The sequence below is a fragment of the Sitophilus oryzae genome, unplaced genomic scaffold, assembly GCF_002938485.1.
Source record: "Sitophilus oryzae breed Bouriz unplaced genomic scaffold, Soryzae_2.0 scaffold_1060_pilon_pilon, whole genome shotgun sequence".
In the NCBI taxonomy this organism is placed as follows: Eukaryota; Metazoa; Arthropoda; class Insecta; order Coleoptera; family Curculionidae; genus Sitophilus; species Sitophilus oryzae.
The window spans coordinates 1486341-1501775 of NW_022145683.1; the positions used below are offsets into that span (position 1 = coordinate 1486341).

Below are 15435 nucleotides of genomic sequence, written 5' to 3' on the forward strand. Positions count from 1 at the left end.
GACACAAACAAAATTTTTATTGGATTTCATATATGTCCTGAGCCGATGCATACCACGGTATAGGATTGTTAATACTAAATACACAGATACCTTGAAATAAAAAAAACAAACAGAACAATTCTATTTAATACTTTCTTTTCGCTTCAAATGGAAGTACTGATGATGATGAAACTTTGTCGGACCGACTCAACTACGTTATGTCTTTTTCTAATCTTAACTCCTACTACCACTATGCAAATATAACACAGATTCAAGGATATCAAAATATTATACACGAACGAAACCCTATATACTTTTTAACTATCTACGTATTGCTCTGCATTGACACAAGATTATTAGAAGGGCAATTGCCCTTTGCAGAATCAAAGAAATTCTCAAAACTAACAGAGCCCTTTGCAACCACTAATATTCCCCAAAAAAACCTTTCGTTAAAAAAATTTATTTAGAGTAAGCTTAGAAGATTTACACAAAATATACAGAACCTTAGTATAAAATTAAGTTTTCATTACGTAGTACTTAAAACGGGCTGAACCAAATAACTTATAACGAAATCAATAAAAGCTGTCATGCATGACATCAAAAATGACGGAGATATTACCAAACTAAATTTCTAATAAATAAAAATTCGTTTGAAACTTAGAGTGCACTTTTTCCTTTTTCTTATAATGTTATATACTGGGTAAAAAAGACAGCACGCTGTCGCATCAAGTAAACAAATTGGCCGATAAAAAAGGCTTTATGTTGGTAGTCATGGCAAATGATACGGTTAATCTGGCATTTGTCATCTTGATTTCAATTCTTTCTATTTCTTGAGTTTTCTTTATAAACAAATTTAAAAATTTGCATTTTATTTAGTTAAAACTACAATTTTCATTGTAATAAAATTCTAAAACTACTGGATAGTCGGAATCAGTAACTTATCTCGTCTAAAAAAAGTAAACATGACAACATTGCGACGTCCATTTGTCAAACATTTTGATGACATGTACCCCAACTTTAACTGATTTTCCTATATGTAATTTTTCCACGTATTTTATCATTTGCTTCGTGATTGCAGTTTAACAATTTGTTAAATTTTGAAGTATGTTTCCAGTATTGACTCATTATATTATAGTTGTAAATGTTTAATAAAAAGAAAGAAATATTTTACAAAAAGACATAAAAACAATTTTTAAAACATGAAGTAAATTGATTCTGCAAAGGTCAATAAATAAATAAACAAAGAGAAGAATCTGCATTGACAATAGTATTGACATTTTATATACCTTTGGTCATTTTCACCGTCAGACGGTTGACGGTTACGTATCGTCATATTTAAAAAAAACTAGCTACTGTTCGACCACCGACAGCCAAATATAATGACTAAATATATTAAATATGAATCACATCTTTCTTAAAATAACTCACCTAATAGTGCACTGCTCCCTTGGTTAAATTCAAACGAAATATCTACTGACCTCTTGTTAAAATACGATTCAAAATTCGTTTAAAAAATACATACATTATGTCTGAAATTAACTATCAAATCCAATAAATAAATACTAATAAATAAACTTGTCATAATTTTCAAATATCCACTTTGTCAAAAAAATATTTAATTTTTAAATTCCCATAAAAAGAATCAAATAATATTTCTCAGAGCACACTCACATAAAGCCAATTGGGTCCGCCACAATACAGACAAACCACTCTACGGACCACGCTGTTTTTAGTCCCGTAGCAATCGCTGTCTAGTGTCTTAAACTGGTCACAAGCTCAACTGGACACTTTTTAGTTTTAGCAGTACATAGTTTTGACCTGAGGCGTACACATCAGCCACATTTTGTATCGTGTCGTTATGTTGTGGTTTGGTATCAATTATTCTCGTGGAAAGTTAGTTTATTATTTAAATATATCAATTATGGAGGGAAGTTTTGATTGCAATATTGGGGATTTTATAACTGCAATTGAAGGGAGAATGTATTACTTGGTGCAGTAAACTTGTAGCGATAAAATCATAAAATAGACGTTCTTGATATTTCTCAGATAATAATGGGTCTATCCATATTTTTTCTTTAGTCTCCTTCATTGTCGCTGTTGACAAAACAGTTGGTAATGTTACTTGACATCCATTTTTAAAATATATCTACAAGATTTTTTCAATTTAATCTGGTCTTGTGATTTTTGCCAGCCACCAGTGTCAGTGATAAACCACTGGTGGCGGATACAGGTGTCAAACACAAGTGGTTGAGATAGTGGCTTCGTGTGAAAGTGCTCGTAGTCTTTATGATAGCTCAAAGAATCATTTATTGATGAGCTATACGTCAATAGCTAACTTAATTATTATTTTTCAGATGAGAAAACATTACTTTAAAGAACATGTTAGACAAATAAGAATCTTTTTAAAATTAAAATTCAAAAGTTTTTCATAATTTTCAAAGATATGATGACGCTTTCTTTGAAATAGTTTTTTTGAACCATACCGCATAAACGTACACAGGGAGTTCATTTGTATAATATACACTACAAAATATTGTAAAATATAACAACTAGAAGATGACATTTTATTGCAGAACAAAAAAAGTACAAAAATATGAATGTGAAAAGTACTGTGTAAATTTTACTAAGTTGAGTAAAAAATGTTAAAATAAATATTATTTTACGTATGTTATCATTAAATTAAAATGTTTAAAGAATTGCTGAACTAAATTCTAAATACTATTAAACAAAAATGTTTTGAATTCATTAATACATTATGTAATTTTAAAAAATAATAAGTTATGGTTTGTTAGTACTTATGACAAATTCTTACTACTTTTTAAAGACTTAATTCTCTGTATTTATCATAGTTTAAGAAATACTATTAGTATAAATTATATAAACGACAACCCAGTGTATCGAGAATATTTCGCTAAAATAAGAAACTACCTAAAAAACTTCTAATTTTGTCGGTCACAGTGCACTTGTTCTATAATCTAATGACCTCAAGACCTATACATAATACTGCATTAGAATATATAAGTAAGTATATCGGAATGGAATATATAAAATGTTATATATTAGCATTGGCAATGCTCCACCTGCATTTGTCTAAACACAACGCAACGGTTCGTTATTATTGGTTAAGTGAGATTCGACTAATTTTATCAAGGTCATCCGATTTTCTACTGTTTCACTCTTAGCTTGTCACTGTGTGTGTGTCATCTAAAATTAACCACGATAATTGACTTGTATACATACTTTTTCTTTTTGATAAAAAAATAATGTCGGAATATATATGTTACTTTAAATCCTTGCGCCACATATAAAATTCTTGACTAACTAATCAACTAAATAATACGTTTTTTATTTTAGTTTTATTTTCAAAATAGCGTCATTATTTTTGTTTATCGGTATTTTCTAGCTGACTGCCTCGGAAGTTGTTTTGAATAATAAAGGCAACAAAAAAAATTATAAAAATTAATTTTAAACTATATTTTCGACAAAAATATTAGATAGTTAAAGCACGGCACAAAATTTATCGCAATCTCTTGAGACATAACGCAGACACTTATCGTATAAACAAGAGTTAAAGCATTTTGACGTAATGTTAGTATCGTAATTTTGTAATTCTTCTTTTTTGTAAAGTACTCTTATATTTGATAATTTCATTCTATTGATTCGAGATCAAACTTATAATTTATCGAATTTTTGAATTTCTACGTTCGGCATCAATCGTGTGACATCGATGCTCCTTCGGCTCGTTGTTTTTGGGATACACGTAAAGATACGCAAAGATTAAGTAATTTTATTGCGCATGAGTATACGTTTTTGGCCGTGCTTTAACTCTCTATTGGTAGGTTTGATATAAATACAACTTAAGTTATTTTAATTCAGATTAATATCTAAATAAAGCAATTTCTAAAAGTCTCTCAGTATTTTAAAGGTTTCAATTTTGTTGCCTTCCAAACAACTTTCAGAGGTTAACGATAATATTGTGATACATTTCACAGAAATGTGTTCATCTATCAACTATAATAATATTGTTTGCTTTCTGTCAACTACATATCGATCGTTGCGATGTTACTAAAGTCTTTTGCATTCTGCAGCTAAATTCGGTAACTAAAACTACAGCCAATAGCTATATCATTGCGTTTGTTTTTTGGCATCGAGTCAATTTTTTATCCTATCTATATCTTAAAAATTAAGAGCTTTAGACTTTGGGTTTGTACAACAATTTAGGTACTTTGGTAAGATAAAATTAACAGTAATTCTTGTTTTTTTTTGTTAGTTTTGCTTACTTAATATGCGTGTATTCTAAATTTAGTAGTGCGAGTATGAGGTTTCTACGTCAGCTTTTCTCTGGAGCAAACCTAAGAAGTAATGTTTTTTTTGTTAAAACCACTTTAGAAGCTATTTAAATTGTTTTAAAACTGCTAATTTAGGTAAAAGGAACTGTCATAACATGTATAAGCCATTTGGAAAAATTATTATGTGACTAAGTAAGCTAGCTAAACCATTTAAACCATTTTAGACCTGCTAAAATAGTTTAATTATCAAGTAGGTCTATTAATATAAAAAATGATTGATTGTTGGCTGTTTAGAGTTGCTAACAAGGGACTAAAAACCGCTTAAACTGTTTTAGACTCGCTAAAATGAGTTTAGAATTGCTAAAGTGGGCTCAAAAATCGCCAAATCTGGTCTATAATACCAAAAAATAGCCTAGAATCACTTAAAGCAGTGTAAAAATTGTTACCTTTATCTCAAAAGCGCTGATACATAGGCAAAGCATGAGTTTTGAGGTTCTAAAACCTGATAAAACCGTTTTAGAAAGGGTATAACCGGTTAAAATTACTAAAATAGCTCCAGATCTATTTTGTTAAAACCAATCCAGAATGTGTTAAAACCAATCCAGAATATCAAAAAATTCCCAGAAACTATTTAAAGAAGTTTAAAAACAGAGTAGATTTGCTAAAATTCCTTTGAAGTTACTATAGAAAGAGATTAAACATATTTAAACCGCCGTAGATCTGCTAACATTAGCTGGACATGTGCTTAAGTCGATCTAAAATACTTGAGTGTAGTCTAAATCAGTTATTAAAAAACGATTGCTCAACTCTAGAACTGCTAAAACACATGTAAAACAGTTAAATTTTTTCCAAAAACTGTCAAAATTAGCGAAAATTGAGTTTGTCTCCAATTAATGACATAGAACCCCCTTGCTCTACCTACTATTTTTTTTCATAGATAGATAAGCGTCTTTGGAAATATAAAAAGAAGTGCTAAGTTTCGTGAAAAAATATATATAAGTATATTTTAATTCGCTTTTATTCGTTTAGTAATAGAAATTACCTATTTTTTGCATAAAAAAATTACGAAATTTTTTCTAATAGTGTTTTTTCACGTATAAAAATAGCTGATTATAAATAAGACTAAAATAAACTGAAAGATTACTTACTTATTTTCTCCTCACTGATCTATATCGTTTGCACAGTCGCTCGAAAATGCAAAAGAATCGTTAGTAACATTAAAATATACAGGGTGGTAAAAATAATAGGTCTTTCGTATTGGCTTATATAGAGAGGTTGATAATATTAATTAATTAATAATATAATAATCTTAAATATACAATATTATATGCCCTTAATTATTAACGCCTTATATCCCGCCACCTTAATACTAGTGTACCTTAAACATTAAAAAACAATATTTTCAAGAAAAATCTGTTATTTTTGGTTCACTCTGTATATATGCTCAATCACTCGGCCTAATAATGTGTTAAAAACGGTATATAACCCGCCGGTTTGTACTTAGGACGTTTAACTTACACAAGCATGTTTTTGTTCTCTATCGCATGCATTCGGAAATATATATTTTTCTTTTTTCTCTCTACAGGGTGTAACAAAATAGTTAGCAACAAATGTGCCTTTTTAGTGAGTAATCAATTTTTTTATGCAGAATCAAATCAGGGTGTCCAATAATAAAAAAAAAGAATTTTGATATGTCATGTAACAACTAACATGGCGGCGAATTAAAAAAATCGTTTTTTATATGCAAAAAGTGGAGTTAGACGTTAAAATATAAAAAAAAAATGTTAAAGGAAAAAATTGTTGGACATTTGATTGTACTTCTATGTGCCTAATTTCATAAATATACAAGGACTATCAAAAAATATAAAGCTTTTGAAGGCGTTTGTTTTTAAATTTTTTTTTATAAAACTGTCTACATACCAGTTTTACCGAAAAATATCGTTTTTTTTTCAAAAAAAATATTTCTTTAAGTTTCTGTTTATTAAAAGTTAAATTTAATTATGAATAACTTTTCTTTTTGATATTCTACGAAATTTTTTGACACCTAACCAGACTTTTTGCATGCCTAAATAGGATTTTTTTACTTTGCAATCATGACAGTTATCGCATGACATATTTCAAAATCCGTCCTTTTGTCATTGAGCATGTTAAAATGATTCGGCATAAAGATTTTTTTTTCGATAACTCAATAATATTTATCTCCCACTTGTTGGAAACTTTTTGCACACCCTGTACATGATAATTATCCATACAACAAGCCTTGATTGGCGATAATATAACTTATAAACAAATAAAAAATAATATAACACACCTTATAACCATATGGAAAATGACATTGACAGACGATAGATGCATTTATTTTTTTCGAAAAAATCATTCAAAAATAATTCAAATTTCGAAAATTAACAATTCTTGGTTATGTACAGTGCGTCCGAATTTTTTTTTTCATTTTTTAATGTAGATATTTGAAAATTATTTAGAATACATTTACTTATTTTTTAAAAACCAATAAACGATTTTTTGCACTTATTTGTTAAGACCCTGTATACACAATCTAATAAGTTGCACAAAACTATAAAGAATGATTGTTTATATCAATAATTCTCTTTGGTCATACTGTATATACCCAAAAAAATTAAAAATTGTAAATTTTATTTTTAATATTAGTTTAATGCTAATAAATTTGACATTTATGACATCTATCGTCCACTACCCTTTATAGAATATTCACAATAATAACAAGAAACATTAATATATTTTTATTTTCTTAAAACCAAGATCTCGTCTTTTGTCCTAACACTTAGACAGATCTATTTTAGTTTAAAAATATTTTATATGTAGTGTCAAAATACACGGTTAGGGGTTAAAAATCTAAGAGCTAGAAGAAGAACATGGGCGGACCAATCAGAATCATGTGAAAAGCTTTAAAATTTTAGTTTTATTAATCCTAAGTTTGAAAAGCGTTTTATAAAATATTTTGTTCGAAAAAGCGCGTGTAAAAGTTTGATGAGTGGTGCAAATATACTTGACAGATACATTGTTCGGTCTAACTAAAAATACTGAGATTCTTCAGATTATTTAAAAAAAAATGAAACTTTTATATTTGTTTTGTTTGTTCCATCGAAAATGTATCTGAAAGTATTGTTAAAATCGTTGAAGTTCTGTGTAGTCCACCCCAACAAATAACAAATATATACAAATTTCTTAAAATTATACAATGAATAATATATTTGTATACGTATAGTCAGTAGACAAATTCAAAACAAAAATAAAAACAAATAAAACATCAGAAACAGTTTTTTTGTGTGATAAAACTACTCTGGTAATTAATACGGAATATACAGGGTGTTTCAGAAAGCTCTGTATAAAATCTAACGTGTTTCTCAAATAAAATAACCTAAATTAAACGTAGCATATTTTTTATGCCACCGTGTATGCTAGTTATTAATTTTGTGAACTGTTGCAGTGGCATATATATATATATATATATATATATATATATATATATATATATATATTTTTTTTTTTTATTAATAATTATGTTAATTAATTTTCCATATAGTCCATATAGGAATATAATGTAGAAATCTTCTAGGAGCACCCTGTATATAACGAACCACAAAGATAAAATAGAACTTAATTAAAATAAGAAAGAAATAGTATTTATTTTGAAGAGATGATTCATTGCCAATATTATACCCAACTGAAATATTATAGAGTGGTTGTAACCACAAAAAAATTACTAAATATATTATATAAAAAAATCTACTTAAAATTCTATATAATATTGACTATAGATTATCTCTTGAAAATTAATAGAAACATATACCGTATGATCGAAACAAAACGGCGTCCTGTTGGCTTGGAGGTGACGATCGATGACATTCCATATAAAATGACAGCAATCTTCACGGCATAGCCATCGCCGGTACCGTTTTTTGTTTCGGTCATATCATATATAAAAAAATACCAGGGCTAGCCATCTCAGCTTTTTATACATGCTAAGTTGAGTGCCCGGGCTGGTCCTTAATAATAATATATGAGGATAATTGTATCCTATTAAGATACCCTGTAATATATCATATGCAATTTATTGAAAAGTAATATATGTGATAACCAATAGTGCTTGTGTTTGGTGGAGATAGAAGAAGGGGTTAAGGTGCCATCTTGTCGACCACTACATGAACCAACCTTACTTTTGTGTTTCAATGTCAACATTTTTAGTTTTAGTGTTAAATATCAGGTAAACTCCATAATCCAAACAAGCAAAAGACATCATATGTACCTTGACACTTTTAAATAAGTAAAAAAGAAATGGGTGTATAAAACTGACAACATTGTTGAATTTCGTGTGCATTTCTGTCTTTTCGGGTTACAAGTGGCGTGTTTTTTTAAAAGAGTATATTACATATCGAGGAGGGAAGTGTTTCATTACTGTCGAGAGATTAACTAAATCTCGAGACAATAATGAAAACTTTTCTCCGATATTTGTATATTATTTTATTTACAACTACACCATTAATTAAAAAATAGGGACAGTATTTTATTTTGAAAAAAAAAAAAATATGCGAAAATTTGTCGTTTTCTGTTTTGGCATTTCCATATCTATAGTTACCGGTACCAGTGGTTGTTATGGCGCAAACCTTCAACAGCAAAACAAACAACTAAGTGACAATTTTGAATTTCTCGTTAAGAAGCTGCCAGTTTACTTCCAGATAAAAGTAGGGGACAATATGAAATAGCATTGAAAGTATACGAAAAATGATGTCCGAAATAAATGCTAAGAATATTGCTTCGGAGATAGTCTTGATGGCATATTTTACCGACATGGCAAGGCGGAAAAAGCCATCTACTCTTTGAGGTACGTACAACATGATACAGACAATGCTAGAATTAAGGGAAAAGACTGACATATCAAAATCTCACAAACTGGTCGCTTTTTTAAAACGCCAAGATGTAGGTTTTAAGCCAAAGAAGTCTAGCATTTTTATCATCAACAAATAAATGTATTAAAATATTCAATTATTATTGTATCTCCTTGTTTATTTTTGTTGATGTTAGATAAGTATTTAATAAAGATATTACAAGATTTTAAATGAGTCGAGAAATACGATAAACCGAGTGAGGGAAATGGGGATGAAGGAAATGGGTGAGGGAAATGGAAGAGGGAAAAAATGTAGATAATTTGACACTTTCAAATTTTTTAAAAGTCAGTAATGTCAGTATTATATATGTGGTTGTAAATAAAATAATTTTAATTTATCTCTATTATAGTAATATTATATGGGAATTCAAGATCGTATAGCTATACATTTATGTTTTTATATTTTTTTTGTAATAATGATTTGTAGTAACTGATTGTATTTTTGAAATGTTTGTATAAGTAAGTAATGTAATTTAAAATATTTATAGCACGCCCTTGAATTGCTGTGTCGACATGAATTCCCACTTTACGGATGCCCCATAGCTACAGTATGGATCGAGGTACTCTAAATAGTTTTGACTTCTTTGTTAAATGCCTATGGTTGTGATGCTTTTAGAAGTTCTTTTAACTATCATGTTTGGATTAAACAAGTTGTCTTTTGAATCTACATTTAATATACCTAAAATTAGAAGCATTTAAGCAAAAATAAAACAGTTTAAGAATCGATTACCTTCAAAGATAGTGTTCTTGTAGTGGTCGCTTGCTCGTGTGACACGAACGAAAGTCGCGAACACCAAACATATACAACAACAAGTGTTAACCGCTCAGCGGGTGCCAAGAAGTACTCAATATATATATCATTATCAATATACATAATATAGAAGTGAATGTACAAGTGCAGGTTGGGTCGTGATGGCTTGGCGATCACAGCTGCAGCTGCCGATGAGGACCGGGTGGGGGCGGTTCTAGGTGGGGCGCCACAGGCAGCTCAGTGGTAGCCGTTGGTAAAAGCTGCCGGAATCAGCGGGCCCTGGAACAACCAAAAATACACTTCCTTATTTCAACCAAAGGAGATCAGTATCAACTGATAAAAATATAAGCCCTATCTCTACTAAATTATCATCCAATATCTCATTATTTTGATCGGTTGTTTAAAGTACAGGAGTCAACGATAGAGTAAAGTCCATTATCTCATTTGTTTCGAGGTTTAAAAACAATTAAATATAAAAGTTAAAGGGAAGGTTTGGACACACATTTTAAAATTATTACAGAGTATACAGAGCTTCAAAAAAGTATGGCGGATATAACATAAGTTTTTTTGGCCTCAAGGGCTTATGCTCAAAGATATCCAAATAGGAATCTTCCTGATAAGCGTTCCTTTGAAAAACTAGTTGTCCTATTTCGCAGAGCTGGTAGTGTGGTTTTTAAAAAACCTATTAGGCAGAAATCCTGTCGTTGGAAGTGAAGAAAATGAATCTGCCGTAACTGACCCATTCATAGAAAATCCATATATCTACAAGCCATCGTAAAATAAATAAATAAAGTACTTTTTCGTTTTTCTTGATAGAATAATAAATACATATTTAGTAAATTTTATTTATTAAACTATTGTAGGTAAATTAAATAAAAGTAAACTAATATAAATGTAAATATGTCCTAAACTAATTTCGATTTTGAAAACAGCTACTGTCACTAGAAACTCGTCTATGACGACACTAGCCCTCTTGGTTGCCATCCTATTGGAAAATTGCTCTTTATTCAAAATCTGAGCTAGATAGTTATAGAAAACCCTAATATAGTTTGAAAGAGCATTTGAATCTGCTTCGATATATTTTAAAAAATACAGGATGTTGTATTTGAAATAACGAGGTTTTTTGATATTGGATTGATAATCTTTTTTATTATAGCATGCATTTTTAAAAATCTTTATATATCTCAAAAACCAAAGCTTGTAAACATATTTAACCCTTATAATATATGACTTATAATATATGCCTTATGTGTCCAAGGATCCAAACATGATATAAAATATCGGGCGTTCCATAAGAAAAAAATATAACTTTGGTGTGGATCTTAGTTTTGACACACTGTGTATATTTCAAAATAATTTTAAATTGTGTACATTGCCTCCCGATCCCGATATATATATATATATATATATATATATATATATATATATATATACACATAAATATTTTGTTTCTACACCTTTCCGTTTTCGTATAATCAACCGAGGCGAATGAGGTTGAGGACCAAACCAAATCACACCCTGTATATTTATAGTTGATTTATTTTTGCTTCCTAAAATATTTTGATTAAAAGAAAATATTTAAAAGTGTGCAACGCTGTGCCGGTCAAGCTTAATCAAGTGACTAAAAGTTTATTTGAAATGAACTATATTTGTATAAGCCTATACAAATAAATAATGCTTATGTCTACCTTATTGAATAATTTCCTGACATTCTGTAAGCATATCCGCCGTAACCGGAAGACGCTTTCTACAACACAGACATAAAGGCTAACATTGTAGAACGGCGATCTGTACAAGCCGACGGTAAAGCCCGATTATTGGTTAATTAGTTCCCTGTAACGATTATGTAGATCGGCGCTAATGTGTGTTTACGAGCGTCTTTTTCCGAACAGATATTAAATTTACGTTCTTTTTATGGCGCTTTAACGTCCATCGAGGATAAAAACTTTCCCTCGGAGTGGAAAAAGGCGCAGCTTTCCAAGTTTTTCCGTTCGGCGACGAATTCAAATTAGTTTGCTTAATTTTACATTGTGATCACTTTTCTTTGAGAGGGCGACTGTAAAGTCTTCAATGTTTTTAATAGAAAAAGGTGGAATGGATTATATAGTGGAAGTGATTTGAAAAGAGATGAAGAACTTCTGCATCGATATTAGTACCTTTAATTAAAGTAAAGTCGTTTTAAGATTCTAAAACGTTTTGGTTACTTTTGAACATAGGTAAGAAGAAATTGAAATCTTCTTTGAAAAGTGAAGAAGAAATTGAAATCTTGAAGTCTCAATTTGACTATAGGCTTGGGGAATTTCAGTTGATTTTAACAAATTCCGACTGCTGCGCTTCAACGGCAAAAATCTCAAATTTTCAGTACCTAATTCACGCCGCCGCCGCGTCGCTGTCCGTTGATCGCATTCAAATAATATTGAAATCGTGGTTTTGTCATAATATTTAAGTATATTAGTTTTTTTGTTAGTGCAGTTATTGAGATTATAAAACCCTCAGGTACGGGGTTTGTGTGATGTAATGCTGTTTCGAGTCGTAAAAAATAAGTGAAAAAGAATTCGAACTAGGCGGCATGTTATGTTGTGACAATTCCAAATGTTAATAAAACTGCCGAAAAAATGTTACGCGTAAAGGAAAGCGTAATTAAGGTGTTGTTGTAATAAACAACATTAAAAACAAACAACTAATCACGGCGCGTCTCGATCAATTTCAGGAAACGTGGGAACTAATCTTTATATAACTCAGGCTTATATTTATCGTACTATTTTGTGAAATAGCACAAAGCAATCAAAGTCAAACGATGTGGTGGCTTCAGAAAAATAAGTAAACACGGAAAAACTGATATGAAAACCTATGGTAGATTAAATTGGCTATTCCTCGTACGTTACACAAGAATATTTAGTTTTAATACTATTAATTACAATATCGTAAAAAAATATAAAACAGTGACTAACTAGTGGTCTATCATTTATCTCTATTATTTTTTCTATCTATCTCTATTATTATTTTTTTTATAATCCACGGTATTGCGCCTCATGGACAAAATATACACAAAATTATTTGAAAATTGCCTAATTATTTCTTATTTCTGGTTATGGTAAAGTAACATAATTATACTGTAGTCTGTAGCAAAGTTTAGTTTACGAATTTGGTTTTGTTTTCCTAGTTTTAATTGCCTAAATCTCTGCATAATAAATACTAGTTGAATGGATTTATATCAAACCATGCTGGGTGCTAATAAAAATATCGTTTACATATTTCTCTTAAGAATAAGGCACATTGTTTTTAGTTCCGTGGACTATACTTTTGTTTAACCGTAAACAAACATATCATACACATTTTTATATACTAATTCATTATAATAAAATTAAATCATAAAAATATTGTAAGTATATTCCTGCAGTTTAAGTGAAAAATTTCGTTCCTAAATATCTACTATACATATAATAAGCGCGTATTCAAATATTAATTATGTGGAATATATATTAATATAACATAAAACGAAATATCATCGTAACAACAGCTATTTTAGAAACGTCTTGGTTTACTTGTTTCACTGAGATTTATGAAAAAAAGTCCTTTACCTCGGATACAGATACCGGCACGTAAAACAAAATTGAACGAGGCAACAAAAAACGCCAATAAATCCCCCCACGCCCGCCTCACGAGTAGTTTTCAGGCACTTTTAAGAATCGAAAGTAGGTCGAGGCAAACCGAAGTGGGTCAAGACAACTGGAAATAAACCGAAATACGACAAAGTTGGACGATGAAGAGCGACCTTGACTTGTTTCGAAGAGCTTTCCGCATTGTGCAGAGGCTGTTTAACAAATGAAGCAATGGACCTACTAGACCCCTTCTACAACTATCTTATAGAAGTAATAAAAAGAGTGTAAGTTGGTGCTTACTTTGAGACTCACCGGACTGTAGTTGAGCGGCGCCCGACTGACCGCGATGGCCGGGAAGGTGGAGGGCTGCGGGCTGGCCGCCTGCACGTAGCCGACGCCGCTGTCTTGGGGCCCGCCAGGCGCCCCGCCGCCGCTGTACATGTCGAGGGCGGGACCGGGGCTGGAGGCGGCGGGGAAGGGGGCGCCGCGCGTGCCCTGCGCCACGGCGTGCGGGGAGGCTGGCGGGCCGAAGCCCTGGGCCGCCGCGGCCGCCTGGTAGTTGTTCATCACTGCAAAAGAGACAAGAGAACAAATTGTTAAATAATATAAAAAGGCTAATAAACAATATGGGACATGTTCAAAAACCCTAAGAGTATATTACGTTGTACTGTTCTGGTCGCTCTTATGGGTTAGGTAATCCGGGGGTGTGGCCGAAGGAAATATATATATTATATTTCAGAATTCTCCCGTAAGGCTGAGCCCGATTCTGTCGTGTTAAGCCATACCCAAGATTCCAAACACACGTGCTTTGATTAAGGCTTGATTAAGGTTTGCAGAGCTTCAGCATTTGCCATAAAATAGCGAGCAATTTGTTACAAAACGTATGTGTATTTTAACGGAATTTTTAAGTCTTTATTTTCGTACATTTAATCCAAACATAAGAAATATTTTGTTGATGTGTGACCATCAAAATCTTAAAAATAAAGAAGTTGTCTAAAAATGTGCTACAATACGGATATAGTATAATCCTTTATCTTTAATTTTCTTCTTTATTTGTGTAAAAATACCTAACCAGTTTTACAAAAAACGTTAAATGCCGAATGTTTATTTTGCTACTTTTTCGGGCTAGTGAAATAGACTCTTAAAAGAACTCCACAAATTAAAAGTATGAAAACCTCTGAAATATGTTCCATATTTTCAAAAAACAGGATATGTTATGTAAAATCGTTTTTTAAACCGACTTTTATTCAGTGAAATATACCTATATTTATGTTAAGGGGTAACTTAATCACTTTAAACATTATTAGGCAATTTACCTTTGATATTTTTTTCTTTAAATAATTAAGTATCCAATAAATAATAGTATCCAATAAATACTAATACTATAAATAAATACTATATACTAATAAATATATACTATATACTAATAAATACTATTATTTTTTCTAAATTATATTATTTTCTCTAAATTATATTTTTATATTTTCTATTTTATGACATAAAAATGACATATGCCTAAAAGAAAGACAGACGATTGGTCAATCAGTGTCAACGATAAAGATAATCAGAGAGAGTTTTCAGTATCAGAGATGGTTTTATAGAAGTTAGTTCTCCATCTCCGACATCAGTCATATCAGATGGGGTGTTCTGATGTTTCACCGTTTTCCTCATAGAATCTGCATTCTCCGTGCAGAAGATTAAACTTCCCTCAGATGATTGAACTTAGCTTCAATCTTCTGAGGTGTTCATTGAGGAGACCTGTTAAAAATCCCGTGACAATCCGAAGATTCTTCTTACTTAATCAAGGAAAATCTTTGATTTTTCTTGGCCGTTAGTTCTGAGAAATTTCTTCTAGAGTCTTAAACCTTTAGAGGATTCTCATTCAAGAAT

General features: G+C 30.8%; 1 protein-coding gene across 3 annotated transcripts in view; it reads right to left on the reverse strand.

Moving 5' to 3' along the window:
• Positions 1-9056: 9056 nt before the first annotated feature.
• The window catches only part of LOC115877679 (RNA-binding protein Musashi homolog Rbp6), a 281213-nt gene continuing 274834 nt past the window's right edge, over positions 9057-15435 (reverse strand). The window contains exons 7-8 of one of the 3 annotated variants that reach the window (XM_030893957.1): positions 13858-14114; positions 9057-10222 (exon numbers count right to left, since the gene is read on the reverse strand). In XM_030893957.1, the coding sequence (XP_030749817.1) occupies positions 10181-10222; positions 13858-14114 (299 nt within the window). In that variant the 3' untranslated portion in view covers positions 9057-10180. Of the gene's footprint in view, positions 10233-13845; positions 14115-15435 lie in introns of all 3 variants that reach the window. The other 2 variants (XM_030893950.1, XM_030893948.1) reach the window with 2 other exon arrangements.